Source organism: Cibotium barometz, chromosome 24 (assembly GCF_041138505.1).
Source record: "Cibotium barometz isolate CiBa-2024 chromosome 24, ASM4113850v1, whole genome shotgun sequence".
Lineage (NCBI taxonomy): Eukaryota > Viridiplantae > Streptophyta > Polypodiopsida > Cyatheales > Cibotiaceae > Cibotium > Cibotium barometz.
Window position 1 is genome coordinate 25,818,525 of NC_141069.1, and position 18,931 is coordinate 25,837,455.

Genomic DNA, 18,931 nt, shown 5'->3' on the forward strand with positions numbered 1-18,931 from the left:
AGTTTTCCATTTTGATTTTCTTTGAATATAATGAGTATATCTTGAATCCGTTATCCAGGACTTCTAGATCGTAGGTCTGAATTCCAAACAGAATTCCTCGAATTCTGTAACCTTGATCCTCAGATCAAAATCACAGGGTCTCAACTTAGTTTCAGATTTGGTGGGTGATTTGAGTGTATTTTTCTTGAACTGGTCACATCGTCTTTCCTTGAAACTGACGAAGGAGTTTGGTCTTGGTCAAAATCTGATTCTGGGTCCGAGTCTGGTAAGGTTCTTCTTGAATTACCTTTCGAAAGGAGGGTGATATTTCAATCACTATTTTACTGAATTTCATTCATTGAATATTCACTTAACTGATTTCTAAACTAATCACGAATTCCTATGAGGAATAATTTAATCAATTTATCTAAATTTTTGACTTCGATAGATTTTTTGAATTTTCTCATTACCATCCGAGTGAATATGAAACGATAGAATTTTCTCTCACAGTGTATTTACTTATTCATTTATCAATTATTCATGAAAATTAAATATAGAATCAAAGAGAACTTTAGTTTTAGATATAAAAATGCTTTATGCCTCTTTTTATGCATAAAATCCAACTTCAATGGAAATAACACTTTTATATAAAAGAAAATCCTTTTATGTATCTATTTATGCATAGAAATTTAATCTAATGAAAATCACACTTTTATAATAAAAAAATATCCAATATGCATCTTTCTATGCATAGAATTTAAATCTAATGAAAATCACGCTTTCATAATAAAAAAATATCCAATATGCATCTTTCTATGCATAGAATTTAAATCTAATGAAAATCACACTTTTATATAAAAAAATCTTTTACGCATCACTTTATGCATAAAAATCAATATTGGTGAAAGTAACACTTTTATAATTAAAAAAATACTCTTTTATGCATCACTTTATGCATAAAAATCATTATTGATGAAAGTAACACTTTTAATAAAAAAAATCTTTTATGCATCACTTTATGAATAAAAATCAATATTGGTGAAAGTAACACTTTTACAATAAAAATAAATTCTTTTATGCATCACTTTATGCATAAAAATCAATATTGATGAAAGTAACACTTTTATAATAAAAAAGATTCTTTTATGCATCACTTTATGCATAAAAATCAATATTGATGAAAGTAACACTTTTATAATAAAAAATATTTCCAATATGCATAGAATGAAAATAACACTTTTAGAATACACAAACGGAGGGGATTACTCTTTTTGAATAACATAAAGATAAAACTTATTTCTATAAAATTTAAGAAAATTTTGCAATAACCTCCTTTGTATGGCTGACCATTTTTCAATTTTTACATTCTAAATCTACTTAGAATTCACCCCAAGATGAATTTAGCACTCTAATCTAATCAGTTCTCATTTTTTAAAGAGAAAACAATACGAAAAGTTTAACTCTCTTTAATTGATAACACATCTAGGATAAAGAAGGGCTGAATTCAATGAAGAGAAGGGGGAAGCCTTTCCATTAAGGCATAACATCAATTTTCAATTTAAAAGAAGCAAGAAATCATAAAACCATAGAATAGAATTAGAAAAAAGTAGAATTTCTAACTTACATGGAGTTTTGTGAGCTATCCTTTGGCTTGAGGGATTGAGGGTTCTACTCTTGCTTGGATCGAGTGGCCACCAATTCTTTGTAGAGGAAATAGTCAAAAACAAGTGAATTATCAATGAATTCAATGTTTTTTTGGCTCTGGGGGGAGGAGTAGAGTAACAATGCATAAAACACTATTAAGCTTCTACAAAGGGGGAGGCTTTTATTTATAGGAAAAAGTGAGCCTCTAACCAAGCAAACTGATTCTAGAATTTTCTTGATCAGTTTGGTCAATTTTTGACCATTTTTGGGTCAGTCTAGCTTACTTTTTGGAACTAGACTTGAATTAGGAGAGAGGAGAGAAGAAATATCTCATTATTTGAGAGTTTAAAACTCCACCACACATGTGAAATAGGCACCTCCTTCATGAGGGGAAATCCCCACTCTGAGGTGTCAAAAATTCATTTTTTTAGTATTTCCTTTGGTCCCTCTTCAGCTTATGTGAGTATTTACTCATTTTTGGGGAGATTTTCTTTATTTCTTCAATTTATCTCCTCCTTACATTTGGATTAATCTTATTGGTCCATAGGAACCTTAATCTAAAATTTTCAGAAATCTGGACCCTTAGGATAAGGCCTTTTGAGCAGATTATAATTTATTTCTAATGCACCGTCTGAAATTCTTTTTGAACTTCTGTTTCGAGGAAAATTATTTTAATAAGAAGAGATATTTTTCCATCCAAAAATATCTAAAAATTGAATAACCTCTCTCTAGAATATTTTCTCTCTCTAAGCCAAAGTATGTAGAAACAAGATCTTTTATTATTTTGAAGAGGGGATTGATTATAGGGGAAGATACTGGACATCTTGAGGGCTGGGGAGGAATCTTACAAGTCGGCTCCTAAAGAGCACGACTAATGCAATTGTGCCCAATGCAATAAGCCAACGTTGACACATGGAGCTACTTGTGTACTTAATCTAGGGGAGTTAATCATAACTTCATGCAGGTTAGTTCCTAGGCATGTCATGATTCTGGACAAGAGGTCATCCAGACACGAATGCACTTAACATGGAATGATGTCGAATAGATAGAATAATAAAAATGAGAGTAGATACAAGTTAGAGACGAACCCCAACAACATTAGCTTGAACAATACAATGCAGCACAAGAGCCAAAGCTCAACTCATCCACTGGGTACTCAACCATACTCTATTCCTTATTCTCTAATCCACACATATCCGAATAATTTCACCTTTGCTACTTTAATCCGTAAGGGTACTACTCGTTTTCCAAGAAATCATTATACAAGTTTGTTACAAAACAAGAAGGCTCAACCCATAATGGTTTGTTACACAACAAGTCAGCTTGGCGGCGGTGGCCAAACGGGTTGGTTGGCTGCCAACAGGGTGGTGCAATGTGGACTCAAATAAATAGGTGCTTTCCAAACGAAAACAAAAAATTGTTCAAAAATTTAATAAACTTGGGAAAAATGAAATTTTTATTCTAGAAAAAGTAAAAATTTGAGTAGAAATGACTGCTCTCCATATGATTAAGGGAGAAGACATTGGTATGACTTCTATCTGTGAGAATTATGGAGGGACACTTCCTTGGAGGAATCTTATGCATTTTCTAGTGCGAAGTCTATTCCAAAACAGTTATGAGAGAAGCTACTGGAATAGCTCACATTAGGATAGTGTCTTTAGCAAGTCTTTGAGTGAGATGCTTTACTCATATGCTAGTCTTTTGCTATAGCTATTTTAAGTGTTGGTATAAGGATTAGGGGTGTAAGATTCCTCCTCAGCCTGAATATCAAATAAGCCTCTACTTCAATCCCTTGTTATCATTCTATGTTTCTGAATACAAGAAAATATCATTTTTCCTTGTTTTGCCTAGTGATATAAAAATTTCTAGAGAGGTAAATCAAAATTGGGATATTTTAGATAAATAAATTCTACAAATATCAAAAAAATAATTTCCTAAAACAAAAAATCAAAATAGATTTTTCAAGGTGCAATTGGAATAAATTAAAATTGATTCAGAAGACCTTAGCCTAAGGGTCCAGATTTTGAAAGTTTTTTTTGATTATGGTCCAATTAAGGTTCCTATGGACCAATAAGATTAATCCAAGTGTTGGGACAAGATAAATCCAAAGAATAAAAGAAAATACCCAAAAATGAGTAAATGCCCACATAAGATGAAGAGTTGACCAAGTACTAGGTTTATTAGTTAAAAATTATGAAGTATTAAAAAATGAGATATTTTGGAGTAATCATTCATTTTTGACACATGTGTAAGGAAAAGGGAGACCTTCAAGGAGGCGCCTACTTCACATGCTTGGATGAGTTTAAAACTAAAAAATAATAGGATATTTTTATCTCTCCTCTCTCCTAAATCAAACCAAATCATAAAGGGAGCCAAATTGATCCAAATCTTGTCTAAATTTAGCCAAATTGAAGCTGGGAAATTCTAGAACTCAGTTGGACTCAGTTAGTGGCCTCCCTCTCCTATAAATAGACCCTCATTCCTTTGTATTATTATCTGTGAATTAAACTATGTCGGTATTACTCTAAACTAAGCTTAATTTCTATTATCCTCTAAAAACCTCTACAAAATTGAAGAGATTGGAGCTTCTCTCTTTCTCTTCAATCTTTCTTGGTGACTCCTACAACACCAAACTAATTGATTGGTTGGGGGCCTCTACTGTGATCAAAGAATCAAGTAAATTAGAAGATAAAGTGTGGATTACTGTCTTTATCTTAATAAAACTCCAAATACTTCTCAAACCCTCTCAAGCTTGAGAAGCTTTAATTTGAATGGCTTTTGATTACTATTGAAGTTCTTTTATGAATTGTAATAAAGAAACACATAAATTTTCATTTATGCTTAATTTTAATGGTTTTTAAGCATTTCTCTCTCTCCCTAAAGAAAGGTCATGCATTTCTCTCCCCCCCCCAAAGAAAGGTCATTCCTATGATCTATTCTCAATCCAAATGAAGCTTCTCATGAAGCATTTCTTTAATCCAAAAGTAATTTCTATGCTTGTCTAATTGGAGGCCAAAATAATAGCTTTTTAATGCTTTTATGATATTTATTTCATAGAGAAATTATGAATCAATCCATAATTGGACAATGATCCAATCAGTGATCATTCTAATCATATCAATAATATTAAACTTCATTCTTTCAATTAAATTGAGGATTCTCATCAGTAATAGCAGCGAAGCTATGGTAAAATTTCTGTAAAATAAACACATAAAACATTTTCATTCATAATATGAAAAGAGGACTTCCTACCATATTCTAGGAATTATCATCCTAGATTAATTGAATGATTCTCATTGTAATCATGGAGAAATTGATTTTTATGTTTAGGCATAATTAGTAAATTAGGAAAAAGAGAAATTTCTAGTAATTTATTTTTATGTTAAAAGAGTAATCCCCATGACATTGGAAATCCATGTATTCCAATGATTTAGAGAAAAAAATTGGAATGCTAAAATAATGTATATTTTATGAAAGATTTTAGTTAAATTTATCTTTTTGTATAGATAAATTTTTATGATGAAAGAGGAATTCCTACCATATTGAAATTCAAATATTTAAATAAGGAAAGTATAATTCCTAGTGCAAAGGAATTAATGAAGATTTTTATTTAAATTTTAAGAGAAAAATTTAGTTAAATTTATCTTTTTGCATAGATAAGTTTAAATGATAAAAGAGGATTTCCCACTATATTGGAATTCAAATTGAATATGTAGAAGTGGCAAAATGCAGAGTGCATCAATGGACGAATCAATCTCTTCCACATAGAGATAGACACATTGCTATATGACAACCCACCCATCCATTTAGCAACATAGGGAATATTCTTTTACAATTCCATGTATGTTTTGGCTAATGCAAACGATAATTTTAGTAGACTGGAGTCTATCCCACTACCACCATTGTCTAGCCAAGAATGGGTTTATTCTTACACAGACATCATTGTAGCATGAAAGAATCCCATAAGAACAGATATGCATACAATAATGAAACCATCAACAAGTTCTAAGGGCATACATCTAAGTTGGTTTATACCATTTAGTGCTTTTGTACATATGTTTGCATAATGTGAGGGTGTCAAGAAAACAAAGATAACATATTAAGTGAGGTCACTTGATAATGATTGGATGAACTAGTTTTTGGAGGAGGGATGGGATGTAAAGAGAACCTCTGTTGAAGATGCCATTGAATGCAAAGTAACAATGCCAGATGTTACATTCAGGTAAAATCAAAACATAATGTTTATTTGTTTTTGTAGCAAATCTTGTTAGGGTGACAGCCATTAATTTTTAGCATTGGTTGTTTCTATTACTAGGTATTTCATTGGGAGGAATGCAATTTCGTTATAGAAGATGGTGACTATTGTGGAGAGGCTTCTAGCAAAGCTTAGATCAAGACATGCATGATGGAACTCACTCTTTCCCATTACATAGATGTTATAATCCAATCACAAGGTCTAGATCCGTTAGTGGTCAATCTAGAAATCCATTAGCCATTGGCCTTTCTTAGAAAAGAGGTTCGATTGATGTGTAGTGATGCACCAAGGGATTTCTATTGAAGCTAGATGACAAGAAAATTAGAAGCAGAAGTGAAGCTTCCAAAACCTACTCTATTTGTATCAAACCACATATCCTAGAGGTTGTGGAATCACCTAGAGATTGTAACCTTTCCATCTATAATAAAATTTCAAGAGTAATTCTCACCAATAATTTTAAACCGATCCATTTAAAAGAAAGTAACTATAAGAATTAGTACAAAATGTTACCAAAAGACTAGGAAAATAAAATCACTACAATGGGATAAGGATCCAACAATTGGACATGATGACCCCTATCGTATTGTAATGATTCAAATTTTACCAAATCACTACAACACGATAAGGGTCCAACAATTGGACATAATAATCCCTATTGTGTTGTAATGAATTGGCAAAGTTTCCAAATCACTACAACACTAGCAGAAGCATTAGGGGAGAATTAGACTCCAAAGTTTCCAAATCGCTATAACACTGGCAGAAGCATTGGGTGCATAATGTTGCCAAAAGACTAGGAAAACAAAATAAATATAACAGGATAAGGGTCCAATAATTGGACATGACGACCCTTATCGCATTGTACTCGACTCGATTTCGGGTCTTTTTTCTCTAGAGAGAGAAAGAGTTTGGAGCAACTAGGAAAACAAAATCACTACAACGCGATAAGGATCCAACGAATAGACATGACAACCCCTATCGTGTTGTAGTGATTTAGCAAAGTTTCCAAATCACTACAATGTGATAAGGGTCCAACAATTGGACATGATGACCCCTATCGGCATTGTCGTGATTTGGCAAAGTTTTCCAAATCACTACAACGTGATAAGGATCCAACAATTGGACATGATACAACCCCTATTATTGCATTGTAGTGATTTGGAAAAGTTTCCAAATCACTACAACACTGGTGGAAGCATTACGAGATCACTACAACATTGGCAGAAGCATTAGGTGCATAACGTTGCCAAAAGGCTACGGAAACAAAATCACTACAATGCAATGAGGGTCCAACAATTAGAAATGACAACCCCTATCATGTTGTAGTGATTTGATAAATTTTTCAAATCACTACAACACTGACAGAAGCATTAGGAGAGAATTGGGACACAATTTTTGGCCTTTTTTCTCTAGAGAGTAAAAGTTTGGACCAACAACAAGAAGAGAGCCCTAGGAAAACAAAATCACTACAACGCGCGATAAGGGTCCAAAAATTATACGTGATGATCCCTATCACGTTGTAGTGGATTGGCAAAGTCTGCCAAATCACTACAACACAATAAGGGTCCAACAATTGGACATGATGGTCTGACAATTTCTTTAATTGTATCAAAGTGTTTGGACTTTAAAGTCTTGTATCTTGAAATTCTTGTTGAAATGTAAATATGATCATTCCACTCTTCTCTTGGGAGATTGTTTTAAGAATGGTAGTTGTTTAAGTTGAAACAAATATGATTTTTTTAACCTAAGAATTTTTTTTAAACAAATATGATTTTTTAAACCCAAGGATTTGGTTTTTAGTTCCAAATGCAATTATAACAATGTGTTTGGACTCTAAAGTTTTGTTTTATTAAAGTCTAAACAAAAGGAAGTTTAGAAATTAAACATGTATATCTAAGTACTTTCTTTGATTAAAATCTAAAATAAAATGTGCATTATATGACACTTGGTCACAAGAGTTACAAATAAAATTTATACGTATACTTGCTGGATAAATCTTCAAAATAGATGGGATAACAGTTGAGATAAACACATGGACTATTATTGATGTGGGATGTGAATTATTATTACAACACTTGTACTACTACCATGGTCCAAGTTTAAACATGAACTTTGAAAAACTCTGTTCATATCACCCTAGAATGAAGACATATGAATTTCTTGAAGACATAAAAGTCATTTCAAGAGAAGATCTAATTTACATTTTTGGAGATGTGGACTATGAGAATATTGCAGGCTATATCAATAGCTCAAAACTTTGTGAGGATAAAGTCAATGTTTGCTTTGATTCTCATCCAAATATTACCACCTTGGAAAATATTACCTATCTGAGCATTCTATATACTACTTCAAATTTGGATATATATAGGTTCAAGCTCTAAGAGACATCTATACATGAGAGGAAACCGTTTGTAACTATGACTTTTAAATATAGATGACCTTTAAAATGTTATAAATCCGTGTTTATCCTAACACTAGTTTGGTAGCATAATAGTTTGGTAGTTTATCCTAACACTAGTCTGAACCTTTTTGTAATGTGAATTTTCTTCAAGGTATTATACATAACACAAACAAACATAGAAAAAATATTAGAACGAAAGAAAAGGCTAATAAGGCACCTATTTTCTCTTAACAAATGAATGGGTGCCACGTGTACTTGCTGTACCAAAAAAGAAACTTCTAAACTGATTTCCTTTTTCGAGTTAAATAAAAGTTGGTGGACTTGGGTGTGTTGTTTTGAGCATTTTCATATACACGAGAAATTTCAAAGACTTAAATGATGCTTTCCATCAGTTGTTTAAATATATATGCATGGATACACGTTCAAAAACCATAGTTTATAAGACATTTGAATAGAAATGTAAAGTCTCCAAAAATGTAACTAGGTATCAATAAAAGGATTCATAGTGCATCTAATGGATGATGAACTTCAAGTTTCTAAACATTTAAATATGAAGAATTGCAATATCCTGCCTGAGAAAAAGAAAAGAAAGTTGTATTTACACCTACAGAAGGCCAAAATGGCCTACAAGACCAAATATACATAAATTAAGGTCTTCTTATGCTAAATTTGTGGTGCAAGAAAAGAAACATGAAACCAATCTAGAAAGAAGTTGTAGTGTTCATCTACTATGCCACTAGAAGATGCAACATTTATAGTAATGATTGGAGGTCATCATATGTTGGTGAGATTATGTTAATGCCATTGGACAAGTGGATTTTCTATCACGAAACACAACCCAATTTCTTTATTTATGTGCTGCTCAAGCTTTAGCAAGTTCTGCCTCCTTTTGTTGGTATCAAAGGTATTTGCCAGTTATTTCTTCCTTTAGTATTGTTAGATTATTTTAGTTGTAAGGTGTAAACTCTCCCATGTATAAATACCATAATTCTTGGTGTGGCCAAAGCAGCCACAAAACTGAGCTTCTTTGGCATTTTCACTCCTTGTCCATGTGAGCAATCTCTTGGATAAAAGTAAAACCTTAAAGAAAAAAAAAACCACCACACAGACACACACATGCCTCTGGTGAGAGCAATCTCTTGGATAAAAGTAAAACCTTAAAGAGAAAAAAGAAAACACAACACAGACACACACATGCCTGTGTGGTAGCTGCCAGGGAATTGCACCACTCAAGATCAAAAGAATTACATTGCAGCCCAAACCATTATAACTGTTGGATAATAACCAAACCCCCTTGATTGAGGTAATTTTTTTTGACCTTGCAGATGCATTTCAGGCACTTGCATTAAAAAATGATCCTCAAAACAATTGGAAATATGAAGTATCATAGCTTGAAAACTCTGAATGAGTCCATCATCTTCCGTAGATCACCTTCCTCCTTGGATAACACATACTCGGGAGATTGTAATCTCAGCTCATATAGTCTGCTGTTCTCTACACCTAATACAGAAAGATATCTCCTGTCCCACTCTAACTGCACCACCCTATCCTCTGGCATCACAGCCAGCTGCTGATTGTTTGCATAGGACTTCACATTCACCTGTTCGATACCAAAAATAAACGCTCTGAGTTCTATATCCACATGGGGAAAATGCATGATATCCACCTTCAAAATACCACAACATAGAACTGTTCCATACAATGCTGTAAAAAAATATCGTTCAAGCGAACACAGGAACAAAGAAAACAGAACGCACTGACTATGAAAACATCAGGTGCAATAATTGCACATTAGCAGACATAATCCGTGCAAGAAACAAATGAATTTATCTCCATGTGTGGCTGCTTGTAACCTTAGACAACTCTCTCTCTCTCTCTCTCTTTCTTTCTCTCTCTCTCTCTTGTTGCACATAGAAGAACCAGTCTCTGTATTTGGTACACACCTGATGTCTCGTACCCTGCAGCTGATGCGCTCTATCTAGAGTGACCCCAGGGGGATTGTGGTATCTCTGATGCTGACTGTGCGCTCTCAGAAACTAGTCATCCTCTAATGGTGCTCTCCTGTGAATCTAGTGGGCCATCAACTCATCCTCTAGTGATGCTCTCCTGTGAGCGAGAAGAAGCTCCTAAGGAGAAGCTGTGAGGTATCATGAGTCTGGGTTCTGCGCTCTGTATCTGTATGTGCTCTTTCGTCATGACCTCCAGAATATTGAGTATCCTGTCCTCCTTGCCTATACCCTCTCTCCAAGTCTCCACTCCAAGGTGGTGAGAGGAGACTCACATCTGCCTTATCTCAATCCCCATGGCATGAGACATGTCTATGCAAATATCCATGAATCCATCTTCTGCAGTCCACAGGTAGGAGTCCCGATAGATGTTGCATGTTCGGGGGTAATTCCAGAGGTTCAATCCGTGTGGTGTGGGTGCCCAGGACCCTGGCCTACTACACCCTGTTCTAACCATGCCCTAAATCCTAGCCCATAGGCACAAGAGCCCAACATTAGCTTTACCATTTCAGAGTTTGTGTATGGTCTTGGTAACATTAGAGATAGTGAAAAGGGTGGCTGACATGGGTCGAGGGGTGTGTGGTAGTTGGGGGGAGGCTGGTAGGGTACATGAGAGAGAGAGAGAGAAAGAAAGAAAGAAAGAAAGATTTTATTAACGTCTTCCAAAAGACCGAACTCGCTCCCCCCCTCTGGAGCTGTCTGAGCCTGTAATAATGTCTCTCTGTGGCGCTGTATGTCTAGAATGTATCTCCCCAGTATGCGCTCGTCTGCTGCCTCAAAGATCTGGCGTAGGGAATGTGGTTCTCTGAATAAAATGGGATATCTCTCTCTGATGGCTGTATATGCTCTGCATCTGCATACATAATGCTCCTCACTCTCCACCTCCTCTCTGCACAATCTGCATACCCTCTCCTCTCGGGGGATCCGTGCTGCTCTGCCAGTCTCAATCTCCAATCGGTGTGATGAAACTCTGAGCTGACCAATAGCCACTCAGGAGCCGTGTGGTAAAAAGCCCTCCATGTATCTAGGCCTCTCTATAAATCCATCATCAGTGATACTCATGAAGTGATCTCTGTAGTATAGCATCTTCGGTGGAAGAGGCTGTGTAGGCGATATCCATGTCTCTCGTGTATAGAGCTGCCATAGATCCTGTCTCAATACTCTGTTCCTCTCACTATGAGAGAGACGGATATGTGGTGCATCCCTGTCATACTGGAACGGTGGTAGATGATCCATGTCTAGGCCATGCTGTGAGAACCAATGTGTGACCTGTGCATACCATGATCCTCTGTCTCCTGCCTCAGCCAACTGTCTAGATGCCTGAAAAGCTCTGTATGATAATCTGTCCTGTGGCATCTCTCTGAATCTGTCTAGCAGGCATATAGTCTGAAATATGGCCTCTACCATCATAGGAGGCGCATCAAACTCTGCTCGGATAATGTCATGAGGTACTGACGGTTTGCTGTGTATCATGCGTGCCATCATGAGGGCCTGTGGTCTCATGAGGGCCTGTGGTCTCTCTATCTGTGTCTACCAATGGGTAGCAAGGCCTGGCGCCCATACTGCTGCTCCATACATCAATGCCGGTGTGACTAATGTGTCAAATAGCCACCCCTTCGTCCGGGGCTCCTGAAAATGCGTCTGGTGGCACTGTCTCTCTAGCATAGCCAATGCTGCATATCCCCGTGTCAATCTAGCTCTGGCTGCTGAACCCATGGTAAAGCGTGTGGCTGCTGCAGAGAAGGTAACCCCTAGGTACACGTATGATGTCACCACCTCCACCTGGCATCCTGCAAGAGTGAATGTCAGCTGACTCCTGCCCTGTCTCGATGTATGAAAGACCATAACCTTGGTTTTCCCAAGGTTCACAGTAAGCCCCCTCTGTGTGCAGAAATCATCGAGTGCATGTAGATGCTGCTGTAGACCACCTGGGGACTCAGACACTAATACAATATCATCAGCATAGAGCATAATATGTACTGAGGTACTTGCTAAATCAACTCCATCTCCGCCTCCCCGTGTAATGAAGTCAGCCATCTCATCAATGTATAACCCAAATAGCGTGGGGGAAAGTGGGCATCCTTGCTTCACACCAATGGTGCTAGCAATAGTCTCGGACATACCTCTTGGACATCTGACTCGCCCAAAAACCTGCTCATATAATGCATAGATGCCCCATGTCATATCTGCTGGTATGCCAAGAGACTGCAGGCGCTGAAAGAGCCTCTCTCGTGGTACTGTGTCAAATGCCTTGCGGAAATCCACAAAGCAGCAATAGAGCTTTCTCTTCCTCACTCTGGCCTGATCAATCATACATCTCAAAGTGAATACATGGTCAGTGGTAGAGAAAGCTCTCCTGAAGCCTGCCTGCCCTGATGAGCGTAAACCTGCTCGCTTAGCATATAAGCTAAGCTCTTGCTCCAGCACTGCACCATAGAGTTTGGCCAGCACGTGGCCAACCATAACCGTCCTGTAGTTGCTCGGATCGAGCATATCCCCTGTTTTGTGAATCGGCACAATGGTGTGCATCGTCCACTCCGCAGGCAAACCCTCTGCTAGTGCCCTATTAAACAGGTGTGCAAGAAAAGGAGCTAAAGAATCTACTGCATATATGAGATGCTCACCCTGCAGGCCCATATGGTCAGCGGCCCGTCCATGCTGTAGGCGGCGGATAGCTTCTTGTACCATCGAGTGGGTAAAGAAGCTAGCTGTGGTAGGTCGAGGCTCCTGTGGCTGAGGTATAGGTGGCTGCTGTGGGGCATGGTATAGACCCTCTGCATATGTGTGCCATGTCTGTGGGTCTGCAATAGGTGTCGCGGTGCGGGGCTCTCTGAAGTGCCGCCATGAGACAGGGCTATCTCTACTCATGAAGAAATGAAAGATCTCTAGCTCCTGTGTCTCTGCGAAGGCCCGCCTTTTGCGGCGAGTAAGTCTCCTCATCTCTCTCCTCGACTCCTGCTTTGTGATGGCTCCCAAGGCTCTCTGTATGCGGAGCCGTGAGTATAGGGCTCTGCACTCGTCATCATACCATCTGTTCTGGGGCATAGTCCCAGGTCTCGCAGGCTCTCCTGAGTGTACACGATGTGGGAAGCTCTGTAATGCAGCCGTGTGTAGGAGTGATGCGAGCTGGGCTGTAATGGTATCCATAGATGCCAGGGGATCCATGAGTAGGAGCCCATCCTCTACTCTGCCAGTGTATATGTCTGCCATGTCATGTGTGAAGTAGATGGTAGTGTGTGGCGTCGGTATGTGGGGGGCTGGTGATACTGGTGATCCGGCTAGTGAAAATGCCAAGTATGTATGATCTGCCCCAATAGGACGAGGTGGAATGGAGAATGAGGTGACAAGCTGTGATGCCTCCAAAGACCCCATAATGTAGTCTACCACCGTGCCTCCGGTCCGTGTATGACCCCCATGTGGGAAGCATGTCAGCCCTCCTGATCCCGGCCACTGTAGCATCCCATTATAAATAACGAGACGATGCCTGGCTCCCAACTCTAGTAAGTGGTCCCCATAATGTCCTCTGTCTGGTCCAGTGTCCTCTGATGCCCGACTAGCCCCTATCTCCTCTGGATCCACAGGGTGGAGGATCTCCATGTCATCATAGTCATACACCTCACACTGTCTGCTCTGTGTGTGGGCATTGAAGTCGCCCGTAAGAAATACTTCCCCTAGTGTAGAATAATGCATAATCTCCTCTGACAGACAAGTGTATGGCGAGGCTCCTGTCTCCTCCTCCTGTGGCATATCCTCTGTAATGACATAGGAGGATCCTGATGGAGAAAAGTAACATAGAGCTATGTATATAACCCTGTCCTGTGAGAGCTGTAAGCTGATCCACATGTATCTGGCCTCTGGATCCTGTGCTACCACTCTCAGTCTCCCCTGTAGCTCCCGTCTGAATAGGACTGCTACTCCCCCCGACCCTCTCGAGGTACCCTGGCGTGTGGTCCTCCTGTATGCTGACTCCCACTGGAATCCCTCTACTCGAGGTAGCCCTCTCTCTCGGCTCTGATGTGTCTTTGTCAGAAGTATGATGTCTCTCCCCACCATAACATGCTCCAGTCGTCCAGGCTGCACCCATAGTGAACCATTACAGTTCCATACTGCTATGTGTATCTCTGTCAGTGGCCTGGTCTGTGTCCCATAGGCCCCAGACCGCTAATCCATGGGCCGGCCATCAATGATGACCCGACCATCTCGATAGAAGGCCTTCTTGCCTTCTCTCCTCGCGTGTAAGACTCGTGGCATGCAAGTTCTCCTATGTTCAAGCTGCATCCTCGTGAGATCATCATCCAAGAAAATGGGAGCTCCCTCTAAACCCCGTAGTATGACCCTCTTCCTCATGAAGGTGACCCTCTCCGTCTCTCCTGCAAACTGTAGGATGAGGGCTCGCTTGCGTGTTGAGTCTTTCCCGGCTCTCCATGCTTTGGTGAAGGGGAGAGGGTGCTCTTCCTTGTAGCCGAGCTTCATGCATAGAAGCTATCCATCTTTCTCGGGAGTGGAGTCGGGTGTCTCGAGTCTCGACTATACATGTGACCCGAATGTTGAGGCGGCGAGCATGCCTCATCTTCTCCTCCTCAATGGTGGTGTGAATGATTTGGTTTTCTTCCCTTTGAGTCTCCTCCCTCACTTCTTTACGGATGTTCTTCTTCACCACCTCGACCCATCCTGACTGCTTGGCTTCGAGCTTTCCCTCCATGTCCTTTGTGATCTCGTTGGAGATCTCTTCTTTGATGGCCGTGAGAGTGTTGTCATTGATCTCCCCTTCTTCCTTCTCAGCATTCTTGATGGCTACCATTTCCACTTTCAATGCACTCACCTCCTCCTTGAGTGCCGTGTTCTCTTGTTCGAGGTTCGTGACCCGTGCTTCGAGAGCTATGATGTGCCTGTGTAGTTTGTTTTCCACCTCATTGAGGTTGGAATCGGATGTCTTCTTGTTCTCCTTGATTAGTGCCTTCATTGCCATCTCGAGGGCCTCGAGTTTCTCTTGGAGACTCGGGGCCATTCCTCCAAATCACTCTGCAGTCCTTCCCACAGGCAGGGAGGAGAGAGAGAGAGAGAGAGTTATGTTGCTGCCTTGGGGGCCTGAGCAAGGGTGGGTGGGAAAGGGGAAGCCACACCTAATGCGAACTGGGCAGAGAGGCGGAATGAACTGGCGGGCAGAGGCGAACTGGGCAGAGAGGCGAAATGGACTGGCGGGCACAGGCGATGTATGATAGGCGAAATGGACTGGAAGCCACACCTAATGCGAACTGGGCAGACAGGCGGAATGAACTGGCAGGCAGAGGCGAACTGGGCAGAGAGGCGAAATGGACTGGCGGGCACAGGCGATGTATGATAGGCGAAATGGACTGGAAGCCACACCTAATGCGAACTGGGCAGAGAGGCGGAATGAACTGGTGGGCAGAGGCGAACTGGGCAGAGAGGCGAAATGGACTGGCGGGCACAGGCAGAGAGAGAGAGTGTTGCATGCGGAAGCCTTGCTATACTTGATCCATCCCTAAGCCTACTGATTCAGAACACTAATGCAAAAGCAATGAATAGACATCATAGAGAAAAGAGATATTACCATGATACAAAAAGATGTCTTTGGCTATGGCCTTTGGCCTTCCAAAATGGACTGAATTCTGATTGGAAGACCGCCTAATGGCATGCCCCCAACTGGGGATCAGATGATCTAATGACTGCTATTTATAGGCTCATGGGGAGGACAAGCCCTACATTCATTAAATGCTGCCTACTTTTCCCCTGTATGGTGCTTACGCCTTGGCTCATTGGTCCTTAGACCCTGTGGGCTTCTTCGTTGCCTATCCAAGCCTGTTAGTTACCATAAACACTACTTCTACATTGGCTGCCAAATCAGGGATTAGCCAAGAGATTAGCCATGTCCATGTGCACGTGACATTCCCTCCTACTAAACTTGATGATGAGATGGAAACCTGACATCCTCCCTGGACTACTGACTCTGTACTTTGACTGCTTGACTTCTGATACTTTGATTGAAAACCATGTCACTCCTCAAATTCCACTCCAAGTCTAGTTTGAGAACTGTGCATGTATTCCACTTTGGCCCCATGCCTACAATCCCTTTTCCTTAACACAGCTATGGTCTCCTGTTGAGAATGATCATGCCTCATGCTCCACCTTTGGAACTCATCTAAGAGGCCAATGGTATGCTCCTTTGAGCACAAAACTCCCAAGGAGTGCTTTGCTCCGGCTTTACCTGTTGCCGACCACCTCATAAATGCTACTCTGGCTGCATTATTCCATGGATCGATGCACCATTCTTAGGACAACTTAGTGCTTAGATGGCTGAGCCTGAATGCTCTGATATCAATCATAGTTGCATTCCGTACTCGTACTCATCCATTTGGTACTTTCAATACGTACCGTACTGGTACCATGCTTTCCGTACAGGTACTTTAAAAAAAAACTTGTTAATTGATTGATTCTCACTTTGTATCCTATCTATGTGCCATCTTTGCTTGGTACCATGCAGCATGCTTTCCATACCCATACTTCAAAAAAAAAAAAATCTTGTTAATTGATTGATTTTCACTTTGTATCCTATCTATGTGCCATCTTTGCTTGATACCGACTCTTCAAACCCCTATTCATGTTTCTCGCACCCTTATTCCTAGCCCTCCACTTCTCCCAATTGCCTTGCTCCCTCAATTTTCCTTTTCAATGGACTCATAATGCACAAGGATCTCTTTATATTTCACCTTGTACTCCATCTTGACATTTATAGCTTCCTTATTTTCATACTTATTTGTGTGTGTCATTGATGATTTCAAATACACTAGTGTTTCTGATCTACTTGTGTAATTATTTGGCCCTCTTAGCTCTATTTCACATGATGAAACCATGCTTGGAGACCAGACAGGTGGAAGAAGACATGGAGACAGGATCCATAAGGTTTTGATTAAGAAAAAAGCACCATTCTTGGTCAAAAAGCAAGAAAAAGCAAAAAGTCAAACAACAAGCCAAGGACACCATTGGAAAGAGGAGACTGAGCCGGACCGAAAAGCTAAAAGGCGCTTTCTCAAAAAGCAACTCTAAGGCCAAAAAGCAAGGCCTTAAAGCTAGAAAAGCAAAGCACCAAAAGTTGAGTAATATTTTATCAATAAGAGTAAAAAGAGCAAAAGCAAAGGCAAAAAGGGAAAAGCAAAGCATAAAAAGGCAAAGCAAAAGCATGAAGGCTTTTTGGCAAAAAAGCAAGGTCTCCAACAAGTATAAAAAGGCTTTGAATCTCTCCCTTCTCATCATGGAAGATGGAAACTTCTCTTTTAGTACTTGAAGTTATCATCGTAGAGCCCAACATCAACCTCATCATGGAAGGGTGAAGCTCTTAATCGTCGACATCATCAGCCTTGAGCATGGAGTCTCTTGCAGCTGCCACCATCCATACTAGTGCCTGACAAGTGAAGTCGCTTGGTTGCTGTACGTTCTGCGCTGTACCACTTGCCTACACTGCTATCGAGCGCCACCACCACCTGCACCAGCTGACGCCGCCACCCACGCCACCTGAACCACCTACTGGCCTGACAGCGCTGCCAACCTGCTGTGCGCTGCCTTATACCAAAGCCACCTTGCTGATGCACATTGGCTGCCATCACCACCACCTGATGTTTGGCTGCGTCACCTGGTTGTGCCTGCCTGGCTGTGCGCTGCTGCCTGCTTCCTACTGTAAGCACTGACACCAAACTGAACAACGCCGCTTGCCGCAGCATCTGTTGCTTAGCATCGAAACAAATAGCTGCCTCTTGTGCCAGTTTACTACCGCCTGTTGGCCACCGCCACCTGGCTGCTGGCTGAATCTGACCCTAGCCACCGCCTAATCCACATCTATTGAAGTGAACTGTATGAGTCATTCTAAGCCATACCTTATGGTTGCAAACTAATATTACTATCAGAGCACGAGTATTGGACTCAGCTCATACTCTCCTGTTTGGAATCTTATGGGCTGCTTCTACCTCAGGTTTGGGTAACAAGCTCACAGCTAAATCACCATAAACCTCATCATCCACACATCTCTTGTATACTTCGTGTATGGAGCTTGGACATGGAACTTGGATATGTAACTTGGACATATAGCTTAGACATGAAAGCTTGAACTTGGACTTGAAGCTTGGGCATGGAACTTGGACATATAGCTTGGACATGGATCTCGATTTGGACTTGTTTATGGACTTGGATACATTGGATTTGGATATTGGATCTGGTACTAGCCCGATAAGAGATACTTGTGGGTCATCCCCGTGTTGTGCTCGGCATCAGAGATCTCATGCCTAGACATCGACATATCTGTTTGTTTTGTATTCATTGATTGTATTGATCCTGGCCAGTGTGCCTGTGGATTGTTCCTGAATAAATTCCTGAAAGGGGACGGGGCCTGTTCCCGCTCAGTGTGGTGTATTGTGCAAGATCCCCATTCCCTTTTCTCTCCCCTCTCTCTTTATATCTTTATCTCTTGGACATGTGGTTGAGTCTGTCACTACACGCCCCGCTGGGCTTACAGTGGTATCAGAGCAGGATTTCCCTTGAAGAAACTTTCTTGGGGTGACAGAGCCATGTCGAGAGCAGAGGGAGACCAAGGGCCTTGTGAAGGGGATAACTAAGAGGCCGATCTAGGACTTCAAGATG

At 40.3% G+C, this 18,931-nt stretch overlaps 1 protein-coding gene across 1 annotated transcript in view; it reads right to left on the reverse strand.

The window, feature by feature from the left end:
• Nucleotides 1-9,415: 9,415 nt before the first annotated feature.
• The window catches only part of LOC147625083 (psbP domain-containing protein 1, chloroplastic-like), a 65,718-nt gene continuing 56,202 nt past the window's right edge, over nucleotides 9,416-18,931 (reverse strand). Inside the window, exon 2 of the mRNA XM_086818339.1 lies at nucleotides 9,416-9,876. Coding sequence (XP_086674465.1) covers nucleotides 9,661-9,876 — 216 coding nt within the window. The 3' untranslated portion in view covers nucleotides 9,416-9,660. The remainder of the gene's footprint in view (nucleotides 9,877-18,931) is intronic.